Here is a 20024-nt window from a genome sequence, read left to right on the forward strand (position 1 = left end):
TGCATTCTGGACTCTGCCTTAATTATCCAGCCAATCTTCTCAAGACAACTGGATTCATCTTCTTCCATGGGCCGAATTATGTCATAATAACCATTACTACTCTTCATCCTCTTCTACGCCATTCTTTGCCAGCTACGGTCTCCATCCAAAGGTTCCAGAGTTTCAACCGCTTCCAGCAACAGCAGTACCTGCAGCTGATGTTGCCTTTCGTCAGTTTTCTAGAAACTGGAAGAATATCCGGACAGCTCTCTTGAAAGCTTCCTCAAGGTACAAAAAGTTTGCAGACAATAAGGGTAGAGCAATTCCAGCCCTCAAACCAGGTGACCGTGTTTGGCTGTCTACTAAAAATCTGAGTTTAAGAGTTCCAAGTATGAAGTTTGCTCCTCGGTACATCGGCCACATTATACAAAATATCCATTTGTTTAAAGTACGGCGTCTCTTACCCTGCGCGGCCTCCGCCGCCATTACTGCTGGTTCTCACATGTAAGTACAAAGACTTTCCCTCCAATTTCAAACATGGGCGCAGCCATGTTTGTTTTTCATCACATGTTGTTTTCAGCCTATCCGCTGCAGTCTGGACTCTGCCTTCATTATCCAGCCAATCCTTGCTCATCAGCTGGTACAAATATCCTGCTCCAAGGCTTAATAATCGTCAGTGATTTGGTTGTCAATCCTTGCATACATGTCTCTCCTGATTGGTGAATTCTCAGCTTGACTTTCCAGGTATTCCAGCTCCTGTGATTCAGCTTCTACAAAATACCGGCAGCAATCACCATCCTGTAGTGCAGCCTGACTCCTGCAGTGTTCCAGCTCTGCTTCCTGGCTTTCTACTGCGGACCTGACATTGGCTTCCAGCATTGGTTCTATTCTGCCTCCAGCTTCCAGCGGTGTCCTGGTATCGTTATTGCTTCCATTATCTACAACATCATTCACTAGCTTCTGTGGTAAAGTGTCACTGGCTTCAAGCTTCCAGCATGTCACTTACATCGCTTTCAGCAGTGATTAGTGTTACCATCTGCCTACAGCGGTGCTTCATATCATCACCAGCGGTGCTTCATATATCATCCTGCATATCATTCCACACAACGTAGGACCACAGTATCCATCAATGCTCACCATCGAACTGTTGCTCCAGTGGTGAGTTCAGCACATCTTTCCTCACACCAGTTCTGTCCGGTAGTCTCTGGCAATCCTATGTACTTCTCTTCAACCTCAGTGTATCAGTGCTTATCCCAGTCTCAAGTCTACCACCTACTGTGCAGTACTTGCTCATTCCTCATTGCAGCAGTTAGCTGTGGCCATGGACTTTCCAACTCCGAATTTTGGAAAGGACGTTGTTATCTTGTTCTGCATAGCCACAGTCTCAAATATCAGTTGCATTCCATGGCTTCGTCTCCATAATCCACAAATTGATTGAAAGATTACGCATATCTTGACATGGAGTCCTTCCTGTTCAGAGACTTGTCTTATAAAAAGGTACTTCCAGCTTGCACCTCTTCTTCCAAGTCTACAGATGTTTCACCGTACCAAGATTTCACTGATGTTTTTAGTAAATTCTCTGCAGATATTCTTCCTCCTCATAGGGAGTGGGATAGTCCCATTGATCTCTTTCCAGGGAAGTCTCCACCTCGAGGACGCACCAATCTGTTGTCGCTTCCAGAAACCCACTCCATGGAGGAGTATATTAAAGGAAACCTTGCCAAAGGTTTCATTCTACCTTCCTCCTCACCGGTTGGCACAGGCTTCTTCTTTGTGAAAAAGAAAGATGGTGGTCTGCGACCCTGTATTGACTACTGTGGGCTCAGTGACATCACAGTGAAAAAACAGTATCCTTTGCCTCTTATCGCCGAGATATTTTATCGTGTCAGTGGAGCCACCATATTTTCCAAGTTGGACCTGAGGGGTGCATACAATCTCATACGTATCCGTAAGGGTGACGAGTAAAAGACCGCGTTTAACACCCATGATGGACATTACGAGTACCTCATCATGCCTTTTGGACTCAGTAACGCTCCAGCAGTATTCCAACATTTTGTGAACAAAATTTTTTGTGATGTCCTCTAACGACATGTTGTGGTCTACCTCAATGATATTTTTATCTTTGCTAATGACTTAAAGGAGCATCATCATTGGGTCAAGGAAGTTCTGTCCCATCTCCGTGCCAACCATCTCTATTGTAAATTGGAAAAATGTGTCTTCAAGGTCAAGTCAATTCCGTTTCTGAGGTACACTGTGTCCGGTTCCAGATTAGAGATGGATCCTGAGAAACGACAGGCTATCCATAATTGGCCAATACCCACAACACTCAAGGGTGTTCAAAGATTTCTGGGGTTTGCCAATTATTACAGGAGGTTAATTTGAAGCTTCTCTACTATTGTAGCACCTATTACTGCTCTTACAAGAAAAGGTGCTAATCCCTCCAAGTGGTCGGAAGAAACTACTCAAGCTTTTTATCTACTAAAACAGAAGTTTGTCTCCACTCCAGTTCTGAAACAGATTAATACCAGCTCACCCTTCACCTTAAAGGTGTATGCCTCTTCAGTCAGAGTCAGCGCTGTGCTCTCTCAAAGAGCCGAGGATGGCCACTTATATCCCTATGGCTTCTTCTTACGGAAGTTCTCATCTGCTGAGCATAATTATGCCATTGGTGATCAAGAACTTTTAGCTATTAAACTCACTCATGAAGAATGGAGATATCTACTGGAGGGAGCTTCTCATACCATCACTATCCACACAGACCACAAGAACCTTCTGTACTTAAATGCCACCCAATGCCTCAACTCTGGTCAAGCCAGATGGGCACTCTTCTTTTCCAGGTTTAACTTTAAACTTTCATTTTGTCCAGGGTCACAGAATCGTAAGACTGATGCTCTTTTCCGCTCCTGGGAGCAAGAAAATGAGTCTGAGTCTACTGGTAAATATCCCATACTCGATTCAGTGGCATTCTTCGCTGTGAGAGTTGACTCTATGCCGCCGCCAGGGAAAAGCTTTGTGAAACCGTCCCTTAGAAGGAAGCTCATGCAATGGGTGCATTCCTTTCGCTTCTCCGGACATGCGGGTATTTAGAAAACCTTTAAATTGATTTCCAGATCATACTGGTGGCTGACCCTGAAGAAAGACACTGCAGAGTTTATTGCATCCTGTCCTAAATGTGCCCAGCACAAGGTACCTTGCCAATTGCCAGCTGGGCAACTGGTACCCCTGTCGTTTCCTCATCGCCCATGGACCCATTTATCTATGGACTTTATTTCAGATCTTCCTGAATGTAACAAGTATAATAAATCTGGGTGGTAGTTGACCGGTTCACCAAGATGGCTCACTTCGTTTCTCTCACCGGTCTTCCATCAGCTTCCAAGCTGGCTCAAGTTTTTATTCAAGAAATCTTCAGACTACATGGTCTTCCAGAAGAGATTATCTCTGATAGAGGTGTACAGATCGTAGCCAAATTCTGGCGAAGTCTGTGTTCACCACTCCAATGCTGCTTTCAGATCGCAAATGCTGGATCCTACCCGATAAGAGAAAGTGTACTTACCGGTGGGATCTGGCATTTGCGCTCCGTTGCTGGCTTTCCGACCCAGCAATATACCGGGTCGGTTGCCATAGCAGCGGAGGGCGCAGCAGCAGCAGGGGCGGGGGTGGAGGCGGCGCCGGGAGATGAGCTCATCTCCTGCGCCGCCTCTGCCTATGCTGTGAATGGGAGACGTGTCGCATCGGAACGGCTCCTATTCACACTACGCCTGACTCGGTAATCAACCAGGTAAGAACCCTTCTTTTTACTGGCTTGAATTACCAGGTCAGGCGACCCGCTAATTTTTAAAAGAATCTTTCACATCGCACACTGACCCGTTTCGACACGGCAATATGCCGTGTCGATACCGGGTTTTTAGTGTAATGTGAAAGGGGTACAAGTCAAGCTAAAGTGTTCCACCGCTTATCACCCCCAAACAAATGGGGAAACCGAAAGGGTGAATCAGTACTTGGAGTCCTTCCTCCGAATTTATATATCATCTTCTCAAGACAACTGGATTGATCTTCTTCCATGGGCCGAATTATGTCATAATAACCAGTGCCACTCTTCATCCTCTTCTACGCCATTCTTTGCCAGCTACGGTCTCCATCCAAAGGTTCCAGAGTTTCAACCGCTTGCAGCAACAGCAGTACCTGCAGCTGATGTCGCCTTTCGTCAGTTTTCTAAAAACTGGAAAAATATCTGGACAGCTCTCTTGAAAGCTTCCTCAAGGTACAAAAAGTTTGCAGACAATAAGGGTAGAGCAATTCCAGCCCTCAAACCAGGTGACCGTGTTTGATTGTCTACTAAAAATCTGAGTTTAAGAGTTCCAAGTATGAAGTTTGCTACTCTGTATATAGGCCACATTATACAAAATATCCATTTGTTTAAAGTATGGCGTCTCTTGCCCTGCACAGCCTCATCCACCATTACTACTGGTTCTCACATGTAAGTACAAAGACTTTCCCTCCAGTTTCAAACATGGGGCAAGCCATGTTTGTTTTTCATCACATGTTGTTTTCAGCCTATCCGCTGCTCTCTGAACTCTGCCTTCATTATCCAGCCAATCCTTGCTCATCAGCTGGTACAAATATCCTGCTCCAGGGCTGAATAATCGTCAGTGCTTTGGTTGTCAATCCTTGCATACATGTCTCTCCTGATTGGTGAATTCTCAGCTTGACTTTCCAGGTATTCCAGCTCCTGTGATTCAGCTTCTACAAAATATCGGCAGCAATCACCCTCCTGTGGTGCAGCCTGACTCCTGCAGTGTTCCAGCTCTGCTTCCTGGCTTTCTACTGAGGACATGACATTGGCTACCAGCATTGGTTCTATTCTGCCTCCAGCTTCCAGCGGTGTCCTGGTATCGTTATTGCTTGCATTATGTACAGCATTGTTCACTAGCTTCTGTGGTAAAGTGTCACTTGTTTCAAGCTTCCAGCATGTCACTTACATCACTTTCAGCCTCCAGCAGTGATTGGTGTTACCGTCTGCCTACAGCGGTACTTCATATATCATCCTGCATATCATTCCACACAATGTCGGACCACAGTATCCATCAATGCTCACAATCGAACTGTTGCTCCAATGGTGAGTTCAGCACATCGTTCCTCACACCAGTTCCGTCCAGTAGTCTCTGGCAATCCTATCTACATCTCTTCAACCTCAGTGTATCAGTGCCTATCCCAGTCTCCTGCCTGCCACCTACTGTGCAGTACTTGCTCATTCCTCATTACAGCAGTTTACTGTGGCCACAAACTTTCCAACTACGGATTTTGGAAAGGACTTTGTTATCTTGTTCTGCATAGCCACAGTCTCAAATACCAGTTGCATTCCCAGGAACTGTACTGCATTTTCATTCTGCACTCACTGTTGAGGATATCTCATTGCCAAGATTTATACTGTGTGTTCAATAAACTGACTGTTATATTTTACTCCATTGTTGTGGTCACACCTTTAGGTTCATGGTGTTCTAATATCCTGTTTGTCTAGGAACCTAATCTCATCTCAATGGTTCACCAACATGCCAGCCCCTACATCTGAGGCTTCCCTTAGTCAGCCTCAACCCTCAGTTGTGACACTTGGCTGTGGACTAGTGGAGCCTGATGCTGGTTTTTAAAAGTCGGGGTGCTAATACATCTTTTTTTCCAAATATTTTGAAACCAGGGGCTAAATTTACTAAAGTTGGATTTTGATGATTTAAGGGATTTAGCATTCTGTTTCAATTTGATTTCCATTCAATGTGGATTGTAGTTGATTTACTAAAGACCACATAAAATGTCAATAATAAAGACAGATTCAACTCATATCCCAATAGAAATCGCATTTCTTAAAAATATCAATGTTTTCCCATAGACCAACATGAAATCCCCTAATTTAAGAAAGTTCAATTTGATATTGAACTCTAAATCGAACTCCAAATCAAACCCCAAATCCCAAACTGTTTAGACTGATCTTAGATGATCAATTTTGATTTCTAAGCTCTTTCTAATAATAGGAAATTGTTAGTGATTACTTTTTGAGTACACAAAAACATATGGGGCAGTGTAGAAATATCAAAAATGGGTGACCATGGTTATGATATTTTCTGCTCCCACCTACACAATACAATTTATCACCTGACTGAGATAACCCTGCAGGAACAATCAGAGCACCAGCAGCTGCTTAATGAGTTGTATAGAGCACATATTTATACTTATAAACATCAAACGTAATCTATTACTATGCAATAGATAGCACCAGAGCACAATATTGGGCATTGTGGCTGATAAATATAATGACATTTATAAACATGAGTGAAGTATCCGGCTATCCTGATTCATCCCATGATGTATACATCCTCAGCAATTCCTCCCTGTCTGCAATAATTCTTGTGGGACAGATGCCAGAGCGATGGTTGTTGTGTAAGATACCAGTATGTGATAATAAAGCAACTAATAAAGATGCAAAATAATACAGAGACCCAATCCATGTCACAATGCATCTTTGTTTTTATCCACGTGGACTACGATTGGGACCAGTAACCTGTGCCGAGCACAGCGGTAGCGTAGCGAGACACCTTGACCGAAGTGAAGCGAGCCATGCGAAATGGACACGGGGCACTAATTGAGGTTCCTCATCACTTTACGAAGAAAACAACACAAAAACAATCAAAAACTTGTCAACCTTTTTTCTTGCCGACCTAGTTCATGTCGACCTTATGGTCATATTGACCTATTTCAAGTGTCGACCTAGCCACTGTAGACCAATACGTGTCAACCTATTGGGTGTCAACCTAGACACTGTCCACCCTGAGTTCCATACCCCTATAATGACCGTGGTGCAGTTATGTTAATAAGTTTAACTAAAAACTGTAATTCACAATATTTCTCAAATATGTTCTTTTTTAAACGCTAAATCCTAGGATATTTCTTTTGGTTAGGAAATTTATCTAATCCATTTTTAAACATATTGACTGATTCCACTAATACTACCTTTTCTGGCAGAGAATTCCAAATCCATACTGCACTTACTGTGAAGAATTCTTTCCTGCATTGGATATGAAATGTTTTTCTCCTCTAACATCAGAGAGTGACCGCGTGTTCAGTGTACAGATTTTTTTAAAATCGCCTGATAGCTCTTTGTATTGTCCCGCTATAAATTTGTAAGTAACAATAATCTCTCCTCTTAGACGCCTCTTTTTGAGTGTAAACATATCTAACCTAGCAAGCATTTACTCATATTCCAGTGCCTCTAACCCCTTAATCAATTTGGTGGCTCGCCTCAGAACCTTTTCAAGTTCTATGATATCTTTTTTATAGTATAACCCCAGAAATGTACACATTAGGGCTCATTCAGACCTGATCACACACTTGGATTTTTTGCTGCGCTGCGATCAGGTCAGAACTGCGCATGCGTATGCACCACAATGCATAGGTGCATTATACGAGTACAAAGCGGATAGTTGCTGGGCGATGGATTATACGAAGAATCCATTCGCACGGCCGATTGCAAGGAGAGTGACAGGAAGAAGGTGTTTGTGAGTGTCAACTGACCATTTTCTGGGAGTATTTAAAAAAACACAGGTGTGTCCTAACGTTTGCAGGGTGGGTGTCTGACATCAGTTCCAGTACTGCTTTTCTCTGATCTACATTATCACTCACTTTTTCATATACTGTTCACTAATTAAGTTAGTCTGACAATACCTATTCCTCACAAAACCGTGATGGTTCCTATTAATAACTTTGGAGGTCTCCAAGAACTCCTGTATGCTATCCCTTATTATAATGTACCTGCCAATATTTTCCCCATTATGTTTGTCAAACTTACAAGTCTATAATTTCCGGGATGAGTTTTAGTTCCCTTTTTAAATATTGGGACTTCCTCTGCTATACACCAGCCCTTTGGTTCCAAGACTGATGGAATTCTATCATAGAAAATCAAATATAAAGGCTTTGCTAATTCTGAGTGAAGCTCCATAAGAATCCTAGCATGAAGACCATCAGGACCTGGAGATTTATTTATCTTAATTTTACTTAGTCTCTCCTGGACTACTTACTCATTTAACAAAGCACTTAGCAATGGGACCTTATCATGGCTTTTGTTGTGCATTACTCCAACAAACTGAACCTCTCTAGTAAATACCTATGAAAAAAAAAGTTAAATAATTCATTGTTTTCTTTGTCCTCATTAATCAAGACACCCAACTCACCCTGTAATGGTCCTATGTTCCCCTTTTTTAACCTTTCACTGTTTATATACAGTAGTTTAATTGTTTTATATTTTAGCAGCTCTGATTCCTTTTTTCATTTTATGTTACATTATTTGTAATATTGGAATGATTTTGCCTTCCCGGTGGATTTAAACGATTTGAATGCATGCCTATTTTAATTTATTTGTACCTTATCCTTTTATAAAGCCACATTGGTTTGAATAAACTACTCCTACATTTGCTGCACATGGGAATGAACTTATGAATGTTCTTATTCAGTAAAGTTTTAAAAGCCTCCCACATTTCAGCTGGATCCTTAAAATGAAACAAAGGGCCTAATTCAGTGTTGATTGCAGCAGCAAATTTATTAGCAGTTGAGCAAAACCCTGTGCACTGCAGCTGGGGAAGGTATAACATGTGTAGAGAGAGTTAGATTTAGGTGATGGGTGTTAAAACTGAAATCTAAATTGCAGACAGTATTTACCCTGCACAGAAACAAAATAACCCATCCAAACCTAACTATCTCTGCAAATGTTATATCTGCCACACCCGCAGTGCACATGGTTTTGCCCACTTGCTAACAGCTTTGCTGCTGCGATCAACTCTGAATTACCCCCAAAGTTTTCCAATTAATTTCCTTTAGTGTATGTTTCAGCATTATGAATTTTGCTTTTCTAAAGTGTAAGATCTTAGTTGTGCCCTTATAGAGCTGTTTTTGAAACTATTATCGAATGTAACCATACTATATTATGATCGCTTTTTCCCAAGGTCTCCGCTACTTTAGTACTTGATATTATCACCACATTATTAGTTAGTACCAGATACAGTATAGTCCTTAGTCTAGTTGGTTCTTAGATCACTTGAGACAAATAATGATTTTTTAGCATCGTTAAGAACTTGTTTTCCCTGGCTGTGTCATCTGATTTGGTTTTCCAATTTATATCCAGATAGTTCAAATCCCTAATGATTAGGACCTTCCCCAGTCCTGCAGCATTTTTGATTTGCTGCAAGAGTTGTAATTCCTCATTCACACTAATATCCGGTAGTTTGTATCATGTCCCTGTTAGTAACTTTTTTGTACAGATAGAACCGCGCTCATCTGATGTGGCTCCATCGTATTCCAGCGTTCTCAGTATGATCCGTCCACCTAGTCACACTGGGAGCACACAGAGAATGTGTGTCAGACAATATGTCTATTCATGGTCAACAAATAGATGTTTACCTTTGATCAAGTGGCCTAGACATCTAAATTACGCAAAGGTAAAGGCTATTTATCTTACATTAGAATACAATACAACAAGATTTCACAATATTGTACCAGGGACCAGGGACTCCAATGACATGTGTATAGAGATCGGATTCTTTCACCACCTCCTAGACTCTGGGTTAAATAGAGTGTCATGTCATACTGATAGCAGCCTCCATTGAGACCTGAGATTGGCAATAGGGTTCCTTTTACTGACAAGACCTAGGCGCTGTGCAGTGACAGAAGGCTCCCTGGGACTACACCTTATGCTAGGACTCTGACCATCCTGTATAAACGCCTTAAGGAACGTGGATAAGTATATTTGAATTCTTGTCAATGGTATTGTAAATAAATGATTGTTAAACTGTATTAGTGTTCCTGACTCTCACTATACTTCCGATATAATAGTCCCACTGGGAGCAAAATTTGCGCATAATGTGCAAAACCGAAAGTAAAATTACTGAATATATTTCAAATGTAAACAATAAAAAAGAAAAAAATCAATGATTTTATTACATGTGGGAGCAAAAATGTGTATTTATTAGAATGCAGTTGGGCTCTATAATATGTTGGACATATAGTACAAGTAGATCATTAAAGAGCGGCTGAATGAATATAATCATAACATTAGGAAGGGATTTGATAGGCATAGCGTTTCTGCACATTTCCAAGACAAACATAATTGTGACATTAAGGAATTGAGAAATATATGTGACATTAATATAGCTAAACCACATTGGAAAACACGAGATGCAGAAACTGCACTGGCCAAACTTGAAATGAAAATTATATACTATGAGGACTTTGTACCCACAGGGGTTAAATGCAGATTTGAGACGAAATGGTGTATATAAATACACTATGCTTAGGTACAAAGAGTTTGAAATAATATGATAAGTACCTAATCTTGTGCTTTTCTGTGCTACATACGTAGGCCTCTGGATGCACTGGGGATTATCCGAAAGGGAAGGAGTTGGATCTGTGAATTTATACATTGTATTTAGATCCATTTGAAGGACTGTAGTCTTTTCTTGGTAGATTTTTATACTTGATTGCTCCTCACAGTGGAGGTTTTTTAAGTTGTTGGATACAGATCTACTTTGGATGTAGGCTTGCTCAAATACTTCAGTCTCATTATGTAATCCCAGATAGTCATGATGCTGGAGAAGAACCTGTCTGTATTAATCAGCATTCAGGACACCATTCATTATGTATCCATTTTCTGAAATGCAGCCCATATTCTACAAGGGGCCTCCACCATGCTTCACTGTTGCCTGCAGACACTCATTATTGTACTGATTTCCAGCCCTTTGGTGAACAAACTGTTTTCTGTTACCGCCAATTATTTCAACATTTGAATCATCAGTCTAGAGCGCCTGCTGCCATTTTTCTGTACCCCAGTTCCTATGTTTTCATAAATAGTGAAGCTGATTGCATAGTTTCCACATCACAGGTATAACTTTTTGGCCCCAATTCATCCATGAAGACAACTTCTGGCCAGACTTCTCTGAAATGGAAATGGTGTGTGTACCTGTCCTCTACTGACTACATAAGGTTGGATCATTTCACTCACAGTCTCAAGAAGATCTCCTGCAGTACAGGACTCTGCGCTACAGATGTGACCACTTTCACCTTATATATTTTGCTACATTTGGAACGTCATGTATAGCACAGCTAATCTTTTTTCTACAAGTAGCGAGTGGATGGATTTTAGAATTTTTGTTTGCCATAATAATATGTATAAAGTAGTATGTTAAAGAAGCCAATAAAGAAAAATCACAAAACATAGCTAAATCTCGGAGTCCATGGCATGCTAATCTGTGCCATACGTGACAGGATACTGGAAAGGTGTACGTGGACACATCTGTATATTCCTCCACTGATCAAGCAAGGTCAGGATTGCAGATGCTATAGAATTCAAAGAGGTCTGGGCCAAAAACAGTAATTTTCAAGTAAGCAGCAGCAGGTTCACACAATCCAAGGAGAAGGTAATATTACAAGAACTTCAGTAAATACATATACTTCCTTCATTGTGTATTTACCATGTGTAGGATTTTGACTGCAGCCAAATAATAGTTGAAGAGCAGGAGTTGTTCCAAAACCTCAAGTATACTAAAAGCATCTGGCTGGAGCACTGATCTCAAATTCACAAAATACTGTACCATGTTAGAATATAGCTAATTACCCCAGTGATTACACTTTTACTGCTATTATACTAATCTACTACTTCTAACAGTATACTTTATTTCCATAGATCAATTATGGAGCCACTGACCCTGTCCTAAATGACAGACAATTATATCCAACGTTTTCCCGGATTGTCCCAGATGATCTGGACCGTTTTGCAGCTGTTGTTAAGTGTCTGCTACATTTTGGTTGGAACTGGGTTGGAGTCATTACACCAAATGATGGTAGTGGGGACATCGAATTACTGGAACTGAGTAAACTGATGAGCCAGCATGGGATCTGCATTGAGTTTATCATTAAACTTTCCTTTGATTTAGACGTTAATAGAAAGAAACTTCAGGAGATGAAACATTTTACAGCTAGAATTATTGTAATGTGTGGTGTTGGTTCCATGCATTTTTTTAATATTTTTTTTGAGAATGAAGGTATTAATGAAAATTTCACATTAATCCTCAGTGACACATGGACTTATGTAAAATATTTTGATGATATCTTCTTCCCATCCATAAATTGTAGCTTAATTTTTATATTGCCTCCTAAAAAATTCCCCAACATTAATCATTTTATTAACAATGCAATCCCATTTGAAAGAACGAATGACCCAATACTGGAAGATATTTGGCTCCTGTTTTATAAATGTCTTTCACAAAACATTTTCAAAAATAATTTATATCAGTTTATGTATCAGTTTTCTGGACATAATTGCAGTGGCAAAAATCATCTTCCAGGGACAATTTATGGCGTTGCAGAATTGAAGCCCCACTATACATACATGTCAGTATATGCTCTGGCTCATGCTCTGAACAGAATGAATCTGCATAAAAATAAAGCTAAATCTTTTGAATTAAAGCAAACAGTAAGTTGTGTGTATGTAAGAGAGTGACGAGAGAATTGTCGGAATTGAGCTCTTGATTTGTATTTGGCAACACTATTGCCATAATATTAGGCTCAAATCGATTGGTTGGTGGCATAATTATAGATCATTAATCCAGTCAGTGGTTCTGCAGACTCATCAGTCTGTATTGGTCCTGTTTATCTTCAGGGTATAGAGTAAAAACAGGATGTGCTTATAATGCTGGTGGTCAGGATCCCGGTGTTCAGGAGAGTGACTCCGGAATCCAAACCTCTGACATTTTACCTGCAGTCAGAATCCCTACACCTCCTCTAATTCACACTCAGTTGTTGGTTCCATGCCACCTACAGAGTGGGAATAGAATCTATTGTGAGTAAATCTCACCACCGGGCCCAAAGTGCAGCAAGAACAGCAAACACAGGATCCCTCACTGCTTATATACCAACAGGTGGGTTGTAGCTGTCAGTATATCATAGCGCACCCAGTATATACATGTCACTGATCCCTCCATGTTGTCCTTTCTGCTGTGCTGCACATGTCATAGTCCCCCAGGTAAGCAGCTAATGTGACAAAGAAGAGGGGAGTATATTATATCAGGAGGCATAGACAAAGTAATTAGGTAATGTAGTTGGAAGTCAAGGAGTGATCTACATATGGTCATGGGTGGTGGGAAGAGCAGATGGGAATCAATCTATGTCTGAGGCAGGCATCTCAGGAAGATAAGTCATCAGTGTAAAGCCAGGACTGGAGAGGACAGATAAGTCACAGAGATAATTAGCAGTAATTGGCAGATACACAGTAGCATGTTCAGACACAACTAAAGGACAGTGACCCTCATTCAGATCTGATCACAGCAGGAAATGCAGTGCACATGGGGGTAATTCAGACCTGATTGCTAGCAGGTGATTTTTGCACTGCTGCGATCAGATAGTCGCCACCTACAGGGGGAGTGTATTTTTGCTGTGCAAGTGTGCAAACGCATGTGTAGTAGAGATGTACAAACAGATCTTGTGCCGTCTCTGCACAGCCCAGGACTTACTCAGCCAATGCGATCACTTAAGCCTGTCTGGGACCAGAATTGATGTCAGACACCCTCCCTGCTAACAATTGGACATGCCTGCAACCACTCCCTGAAAATGGTCAGTTGCCACCCACAAACGCCTTCTTCCGGTCAATATCCTTGCGTTCATGCGTGCAAATGGATTGTTCACACAAACCCATCACTGAGCGGCGATCTGCTTTATACCTGTGCAATGCGCATGCGCATTGTGCTGCATAGGCATGTGCAGTTCAGACATGAACGCAGGCTGTACAAAAACGCAGCCTAGCAATCAGGTCTGAATTACCCACATAGTTTTGCCCATTAGATAACAAATTTGCTGCTGCAATCAGATCTGAATTACCACAAGTATCACTAGAACTGGATATGTAGGTGTATTTCTGTATGTACTGTAGAAGATTTGTTGTATCTAGAAAGTACTGTAGGTGAAGAACAGGGCTTGTTCCAAAACTCCAATATACTAGTAGCGACTGGCTGGAGCACTGGAATTAAGTTCCCAATGTGCTGCTGTGTGTTACAATCCCAGTAACCACCCCAGATATTTTATTTGTATGTATGTAATAAATTGAGAGATAATTGTTTGACATTGACTTTTGCAGTCGCATGGTAACATGTCAATCTCTCAGGTCCTACATCAGTCACATTTGCTCTGTCAAACAGTTTTTCTTAGTTCTGTGGAAAACATAAAGACAAACAGCAATAAAGTTGTCTGACTAAGCAACAACCTCTACATAGAAATACATGTAATGTTCCCTTTATTACCTAGCAATATGCATATGGAGAAGATCTAGCATCTACAGTAGATTGTGGTTTTTTTGGCATGGAACTAGCACATTGTTTCCACTAAATCAGCAGACTAACGAGGTGATTGCTAGCTGCTGTCATTAGCAGCGCAGCGATCAGACTAAAAATCGTCACTTCTGCACATGCGTATGCGGTGCAGTGCACACGCGCAATGTACTTTCACAAAAGCCAATGCAGTTTCACACAAGGTCGAGCGGCGCTTTTCAGTCGCACTGCTGATCGCTGGGTGATTGACAGGAATGGGGCGTTTCTGGGAGGTAACTGACAGTTTTCAGGGAGTGTGCTGAAAAACGCAGGCGTGTCAGATACAAGCGCAGGCGTGCCTGGGGAAACGGGAGAGGGGCTGGCCGATTGCAGGGCATGTTCGTGACGTCAAAACAGGAACTAAATAGTCTGAAGTGATCGCAAGCTAGGAGTAGGTCTGAAGCTACTAAAAACCTGCTCGAATTTTTTTTTCCTTTCATTCGCACTTCTGCTAAGCTAAGATACATTCCCAGAGGGCGGCGGCTTAGCGTCTGCACGGCTGCTAAAAGCAGCTAGCGAGCGAACAACTCGGAATGAGGGCCTAAGTTACTTATTTCAGCAGACTGAACAGAGTTAAAAAAATCATCATTACAATATGTTCTACTGTATCTGTGCAGTCATTCATAGAAGATGACAAAATACAAAATGGGCAAACTGCTGACTATCACACCATCCCTGGTCCGGGAAAAAATGGGCTATTCAGAGATATCAGGACTGCCAGGATCAACATTTGGCACATTCTAAACTAAGGGGGACATGTACTAAGCAGTGATAAAGTGGAGAAGTGAGCCATTGGAGAAGCTGCCCATGCAACCAATCAGCATTGACGTAACATTTATAATTTGCATACTATAAAAGCATACAGAGCAGCTTATTGGTTGCCATGGGCAACTTCTCCACTCGCTCAATTCTCTACTTGTATCACTTCTTTGTACATGCCCCCCTTAATACCATAGTGGTCTATTCACTAAGCAGTGGAGAGAGATAAAGTGGACAGAGATAAAGTACCAGAGACTCAGCTCCTATCTGTCATGTTACAGGCTGTGTGTGATAAATGACAGCAGTTGGTTGGTTGGTACTTTATCTCCATACACTTTATCACCTTCCTTAGAGATGTGCAGCGGGCATTTTTCGGGTTTTGTGCTTTGGTTTTGGATTCGGTTCTGTGGTCGTGTTTTGGATTCGGACGCGTTTTGTCAAAACCTTCCTTTCAAATTTATGTAGGATTCGGGTGTATTTTTTTTTTAAAACCCTCAAAAACAGCTTAAATCATAGAATTTTGGGGTAATTTTGATTCTATAATATTATTAACCTCAATAACCCTAATTTCCACTCATTTCCAGTCTATTCTGAACACCTCACAATATTATTTTTAGTCCTAAAATTTGCACGGAGGTCACTGGATGACTAAGCTAAGCGACCCAAGTGGGCGGCACGAACACCTGGCCCATCTAGGAGCGGCACTGCAGTGTCAGACAGGATGGCACTTAAAAAATAATTCCCAAACAGCACATGATGCCCTCCCAAGTTTATGTTGTATAATCAGGACATGCACACTTTAACAAACCAATCATTTCAGCAACAGGGTCTGCCACATGACTGTGGCTGAAATGATTGGTTGGTTTGGGCCCCCACCAAAAAAGAAGCAATCAATCTCTCCTTGCACAATTTGGCTCTACGGAGGCAAGATGTCCACCTCCTCCTCATCGTCAGATTCCTCACCCCTTTACATAGAATTTGTCGGCAGATAAGAACCACTTGGCCCATCTAGTCTGCCCCTTTCACTGTGTACATCCCCCTCCTCATAGATTATTAATTCGTCCCCACTGGATTCCACCATCACAGGTTTCTGTGTACTTTCTGGAGGCAATTGCTGGTAAATGTCTCCACGGAGAAATGTATTATAATTAATTTTGATGAACATCATCTTCTCCACATTTTCTGGAAGTAACCTCGTACACCGATCGCTGACAAGGTTACTGGCTGCACTAAACACTGGAGCAACTTAGGTAAAATAAAGCCAGTTTGTGCAAGGGCCTCCAAATTGCCTCTTTTTCCTGCCAGTATACATACGGACTGTCTGACATGCCAACTTGGATGCTGTCACTCATATAATCCTCCACCATTCTTTAAATGGTGACAGAATCATATGCAGTGACAGTAGACATGTCAGTAATCGTTGGCAGGTCCTTCAGCATGTCCAGATGTCAGCACTTGCTCCAGACTGCCCTGCATCACCACCACGGGTGGTTTTGGAATTGTTATCCTTCTCCTGTCAGCTCCGGTGGTGGTAGAAAATGAAGGAGGTGCTGTTGGCGGGTCACGTTCCGCTTGAGTTGACAAGTGTCTCACCAGCAGGTCTTTGAACATCTGCAGACTTGTGTCTGACGGAAAGAGAGATACAACGTAGGCTTTAAACCTAGGATCGAGCACGGTGGCCAAAATGTAGTGATCTGATTTCAATAGATTGACCACCCAAGCAAATGAAGGGCTCCATCCACAAGTCCCACATGCCTAGCGGAATCGCTCTGTTTTAGCTCCTCCTTCAATATCTCCAGCTGCTTCTGCAAAAGCCTGATGAGGGGAGTGACCTGACTTAGGCTGGCATTGTCTGAACTGACTTCACGTGTGGCAAGTTCAAAGGGTTGGAGAACCTTGCACAACATATAAATCATTCTACACTGCGCTTGAGTAAGGTGCATTCCCCCTCCTTTGCCTATATCGTAGGCAGATGTATAGGCTTGAATGGTCTTTTGCTGCTCCTGCATCCTCTGAAGCATATAGAGGGTTGAATTCCACCTCGTTACCACCTCTTGCTTCAGCTGATGGCAGGGCATGTTCAAGAGTGTTTGCTGGTGCTCCAGTCTTCAGCATGAGGTGCCAGAATGCCAAAAGTGGGCCGCAATTCTTTAGGCCATCGACAGCATCTCCTGCACGCCACTGTGTTTTTTTTTAATTATTCACTACCAAATTCATTGTATGTGCAAAACATGGGACGTGTTGGAATTTGGCCACATGTAATGCACGCTCAATATTGGTGGCGTTGTCCAATGTCACAAATCCCCAGGAGAGTCTAATTGGGGTAAGCCAATTTGCGATGATGTTCCTCAGTTTCCGTAAGAGGTTGTCAGCTGAGTGCCTCTTATGGAAAGCGGTGATACAAAGCTAGGTAGCCTGCCTAGGAAAGAGTTGGCATTTGTGAGATGCTGCTACTGGTGCCACTGCTGCTGTTGTTGCTGCGGGAGGCAATACATCTACCCAGTGGGCTGTCACAGTAATATAGTCCTGAGTCTGCCCTGCTCCACTTGTCCACATGTCCGTGGTACAACTGCATTTTTTAGGACACTGGTGACTCTTTTTCTGACGTCTGTGTACAATCTTGGTATCGCCTGCCTAGAGAAGTGGATCCTAGATGGTATTTGGTACCGGGGACACACTGCATAAAGCAATTCTCTAAGTCCCTGTGAACTAATGGTGGATACCGGACGCACATCTAACACCAACATAGTTGTCAAGGCCTCAGTTATCCGCTTTGCAACAGGATGACTGCTGTGATATTTCATCTTCCTCGCAAAGGACTGTTGGACAGTCAATTGCTTACTGGAAGTAGTACAAGTGGTCTTCCGACTTCCCCTCTGGGATGATGATCGACTCCCAGCAGCAACAACAGCAGCGCCAGCAGCAACAGCAGCAGCAGGTGTTCCACTCAAGGATATATCGGAGGAATCCCAGTTAGGAGAGGACTCGTCAGACTTGCCAGTGACATGGCCTGCAGGACTATTGGCGTTCCTGTCTAAGGAGGAAATTGACATTGGTGGGGTGGTTTGCAGGAGCTTGGGTACAAGAGGAAGAATGGATTTAGTTGTCAGTGGACTGCTTCCGCTGTCACCCAACATTTTTGAACTTGTCAATGACTTCTGATGAATGTGCTGCAGGTGACGTATAAGGGAGGATTTTCCTAGGTGGTTAACGTCCTTACTCCTACTTATTACAGCTTGACAAAGGCAACACACGGCTTGACACCAGTTGTCCACATTTCTTTTAAAATAATTCCACACCAAAGAGGTGATTTTTATTGTATTTTGACCAATCATGTCAATGACCTTATTCATCCCACGGACAACAGGTGTCTCCCCGGGTGCCTGACTTAAACAAACCACCTCACCATCAGAATCCTCCTTGTCAATTTCCTCCTCAGCGCCAGCAACACCCATATAGAAACATAGAAACATAGAATTTGACGGCAGATAAGAACCACTTGGCCCATCTAGTCGGCCCTTTTTTATTTTACATCCTCATCCTGGTGTACTTCAACAGTGACATCTTCAATTTGACTATTAGGAACTGGACTGCGGGTGCTCCTTCCAGCACTTGCAGGGGGCGTGCAAATGGTGGAAGGCGCATGCTCTTCCCGTCCAGTGTTGGGAAGGTTAGGCATCACACCCCACAAAACATTTGGACTCTCCTTGGGGATTTGTGATTTAAAACGCAGTTCTTTGCTATGCTTTTGCCAGCTTAACTCTTTTAATTTTTCTAGCGGGAGGATGAGTGCTTCCATCCTCATGTGAAGCTGAACCACTAGCCATGAACATAGGCCAGGCCCTCAGCAATTCCTTGCCACTCCGAGTCGTACATGGCATATTGGCAAGTTTACGCTTCTCCTCAGACGTTTTTAATTTAGATATTTGGGTCATCATTTTACTGAACTTTTTCTTTTTGGATTTTACATGCTCTCTGCTATGACATTGGGCATCGGCCTTGGCAGACAATGTTGATGGCATTTCATCGTCTCTGCCATGACTAGTGGCAGCAGCTTCAGCACTTGGTGGAAATGGATCTTGATTTTTCACTATTTTACTCTTCACATTTTTTTTTCCATTTTTTAATGTTTGGAATTATATGCTAGTAATATATCTGGAATTAGACGGCAGTACTGTCTGGAATTAGATACCACTAGATAGATATCAGATGCCACTGTGACTGGAATGATGATGACCTATGCACAGTGATAGGACACTTCCACAGCACCCTACAGCAGCAATATGCAGCACAAGACACTGGACTATTAGTAATGTACTGTAGTATACTGCCACCACACAATGCAGCACAAGACAATGAGCAGTGATACTGAGCACTGATGAGGATACTAGAAATGACACTGAGCAGTAAGATGTAGCACTGGACTATTAGTAATGTACTGTAATATACTGAGCACCACACAATGCAGCACAAGACAATGAGCAGTGATACTGAGCACTGATGAGGATGATACTAGAACTGACACTGAGCAGCAAGATGCAGCCCTGGACTATTGTACTGTAGTATACTGAGCACCACAATGCAGCACAAGACAAAGAGTAGTGATACTGAGCACTGATGAGGATACTAGAACTGACACTGAGCAGCAAGATGTAGCACTGGACTATTAGTAATGTACTGTAATATACTGAGCACCACACAATGCAGCACAAGACAATGAGCAGTGATACTGAGCACTGATGAGGATGATACTAGAACTGACACTGAGCAGCAAGATGCAGCCCTGGACTATTGTACTGTAGTATACTGAGCACCACACAATGCAGCACAAGACAATGAGCAGTGATACTGAGCACTGATAAAGATGATACTGAAAACTGACACTGAGCAGTAAGA

General features: G+C 42.3%; 1 protein-coding gene across 1 annotated transcript in view; it reads left to right on the forward strand.

Moving 5' to 3' along the window:
* LOC134993223 (vomeronasal type-2 receptor 26-like) overlaps positions 1–20024 on the forward strand; it is an 82802-nt gene that overhangs the window by 21256 nt on the left and 41522 nt on the right. The window contains exon 4 of the mRNA XM_063950855.1: positions 11696–11998. Coding sequence (XP_063806925.1) covers positions 11696–11998 — 303 coding nt within the window. The remainder of the gene's footprint in view (positions 1–11695; positions 11999–20024) is intronic.

The sequence above is a fragment of the Pseudophryne corroboree genome, unplaced genomic scaffold, assembly GCF_028390025.1.
Source record: "Pseudophryne corroboree isolate aPseCor3 unplaced genomic scaffold, aPseCor3.hap2 scaffold_1267, whole genome shotgun sequence".
Classification (NCBI taxonomy): Eukaryota; Metazoa; Chordata; class Amphibia; order Anura; family Myobatrachidae; genus Pseudophryne; species Pseudophryne corroboree.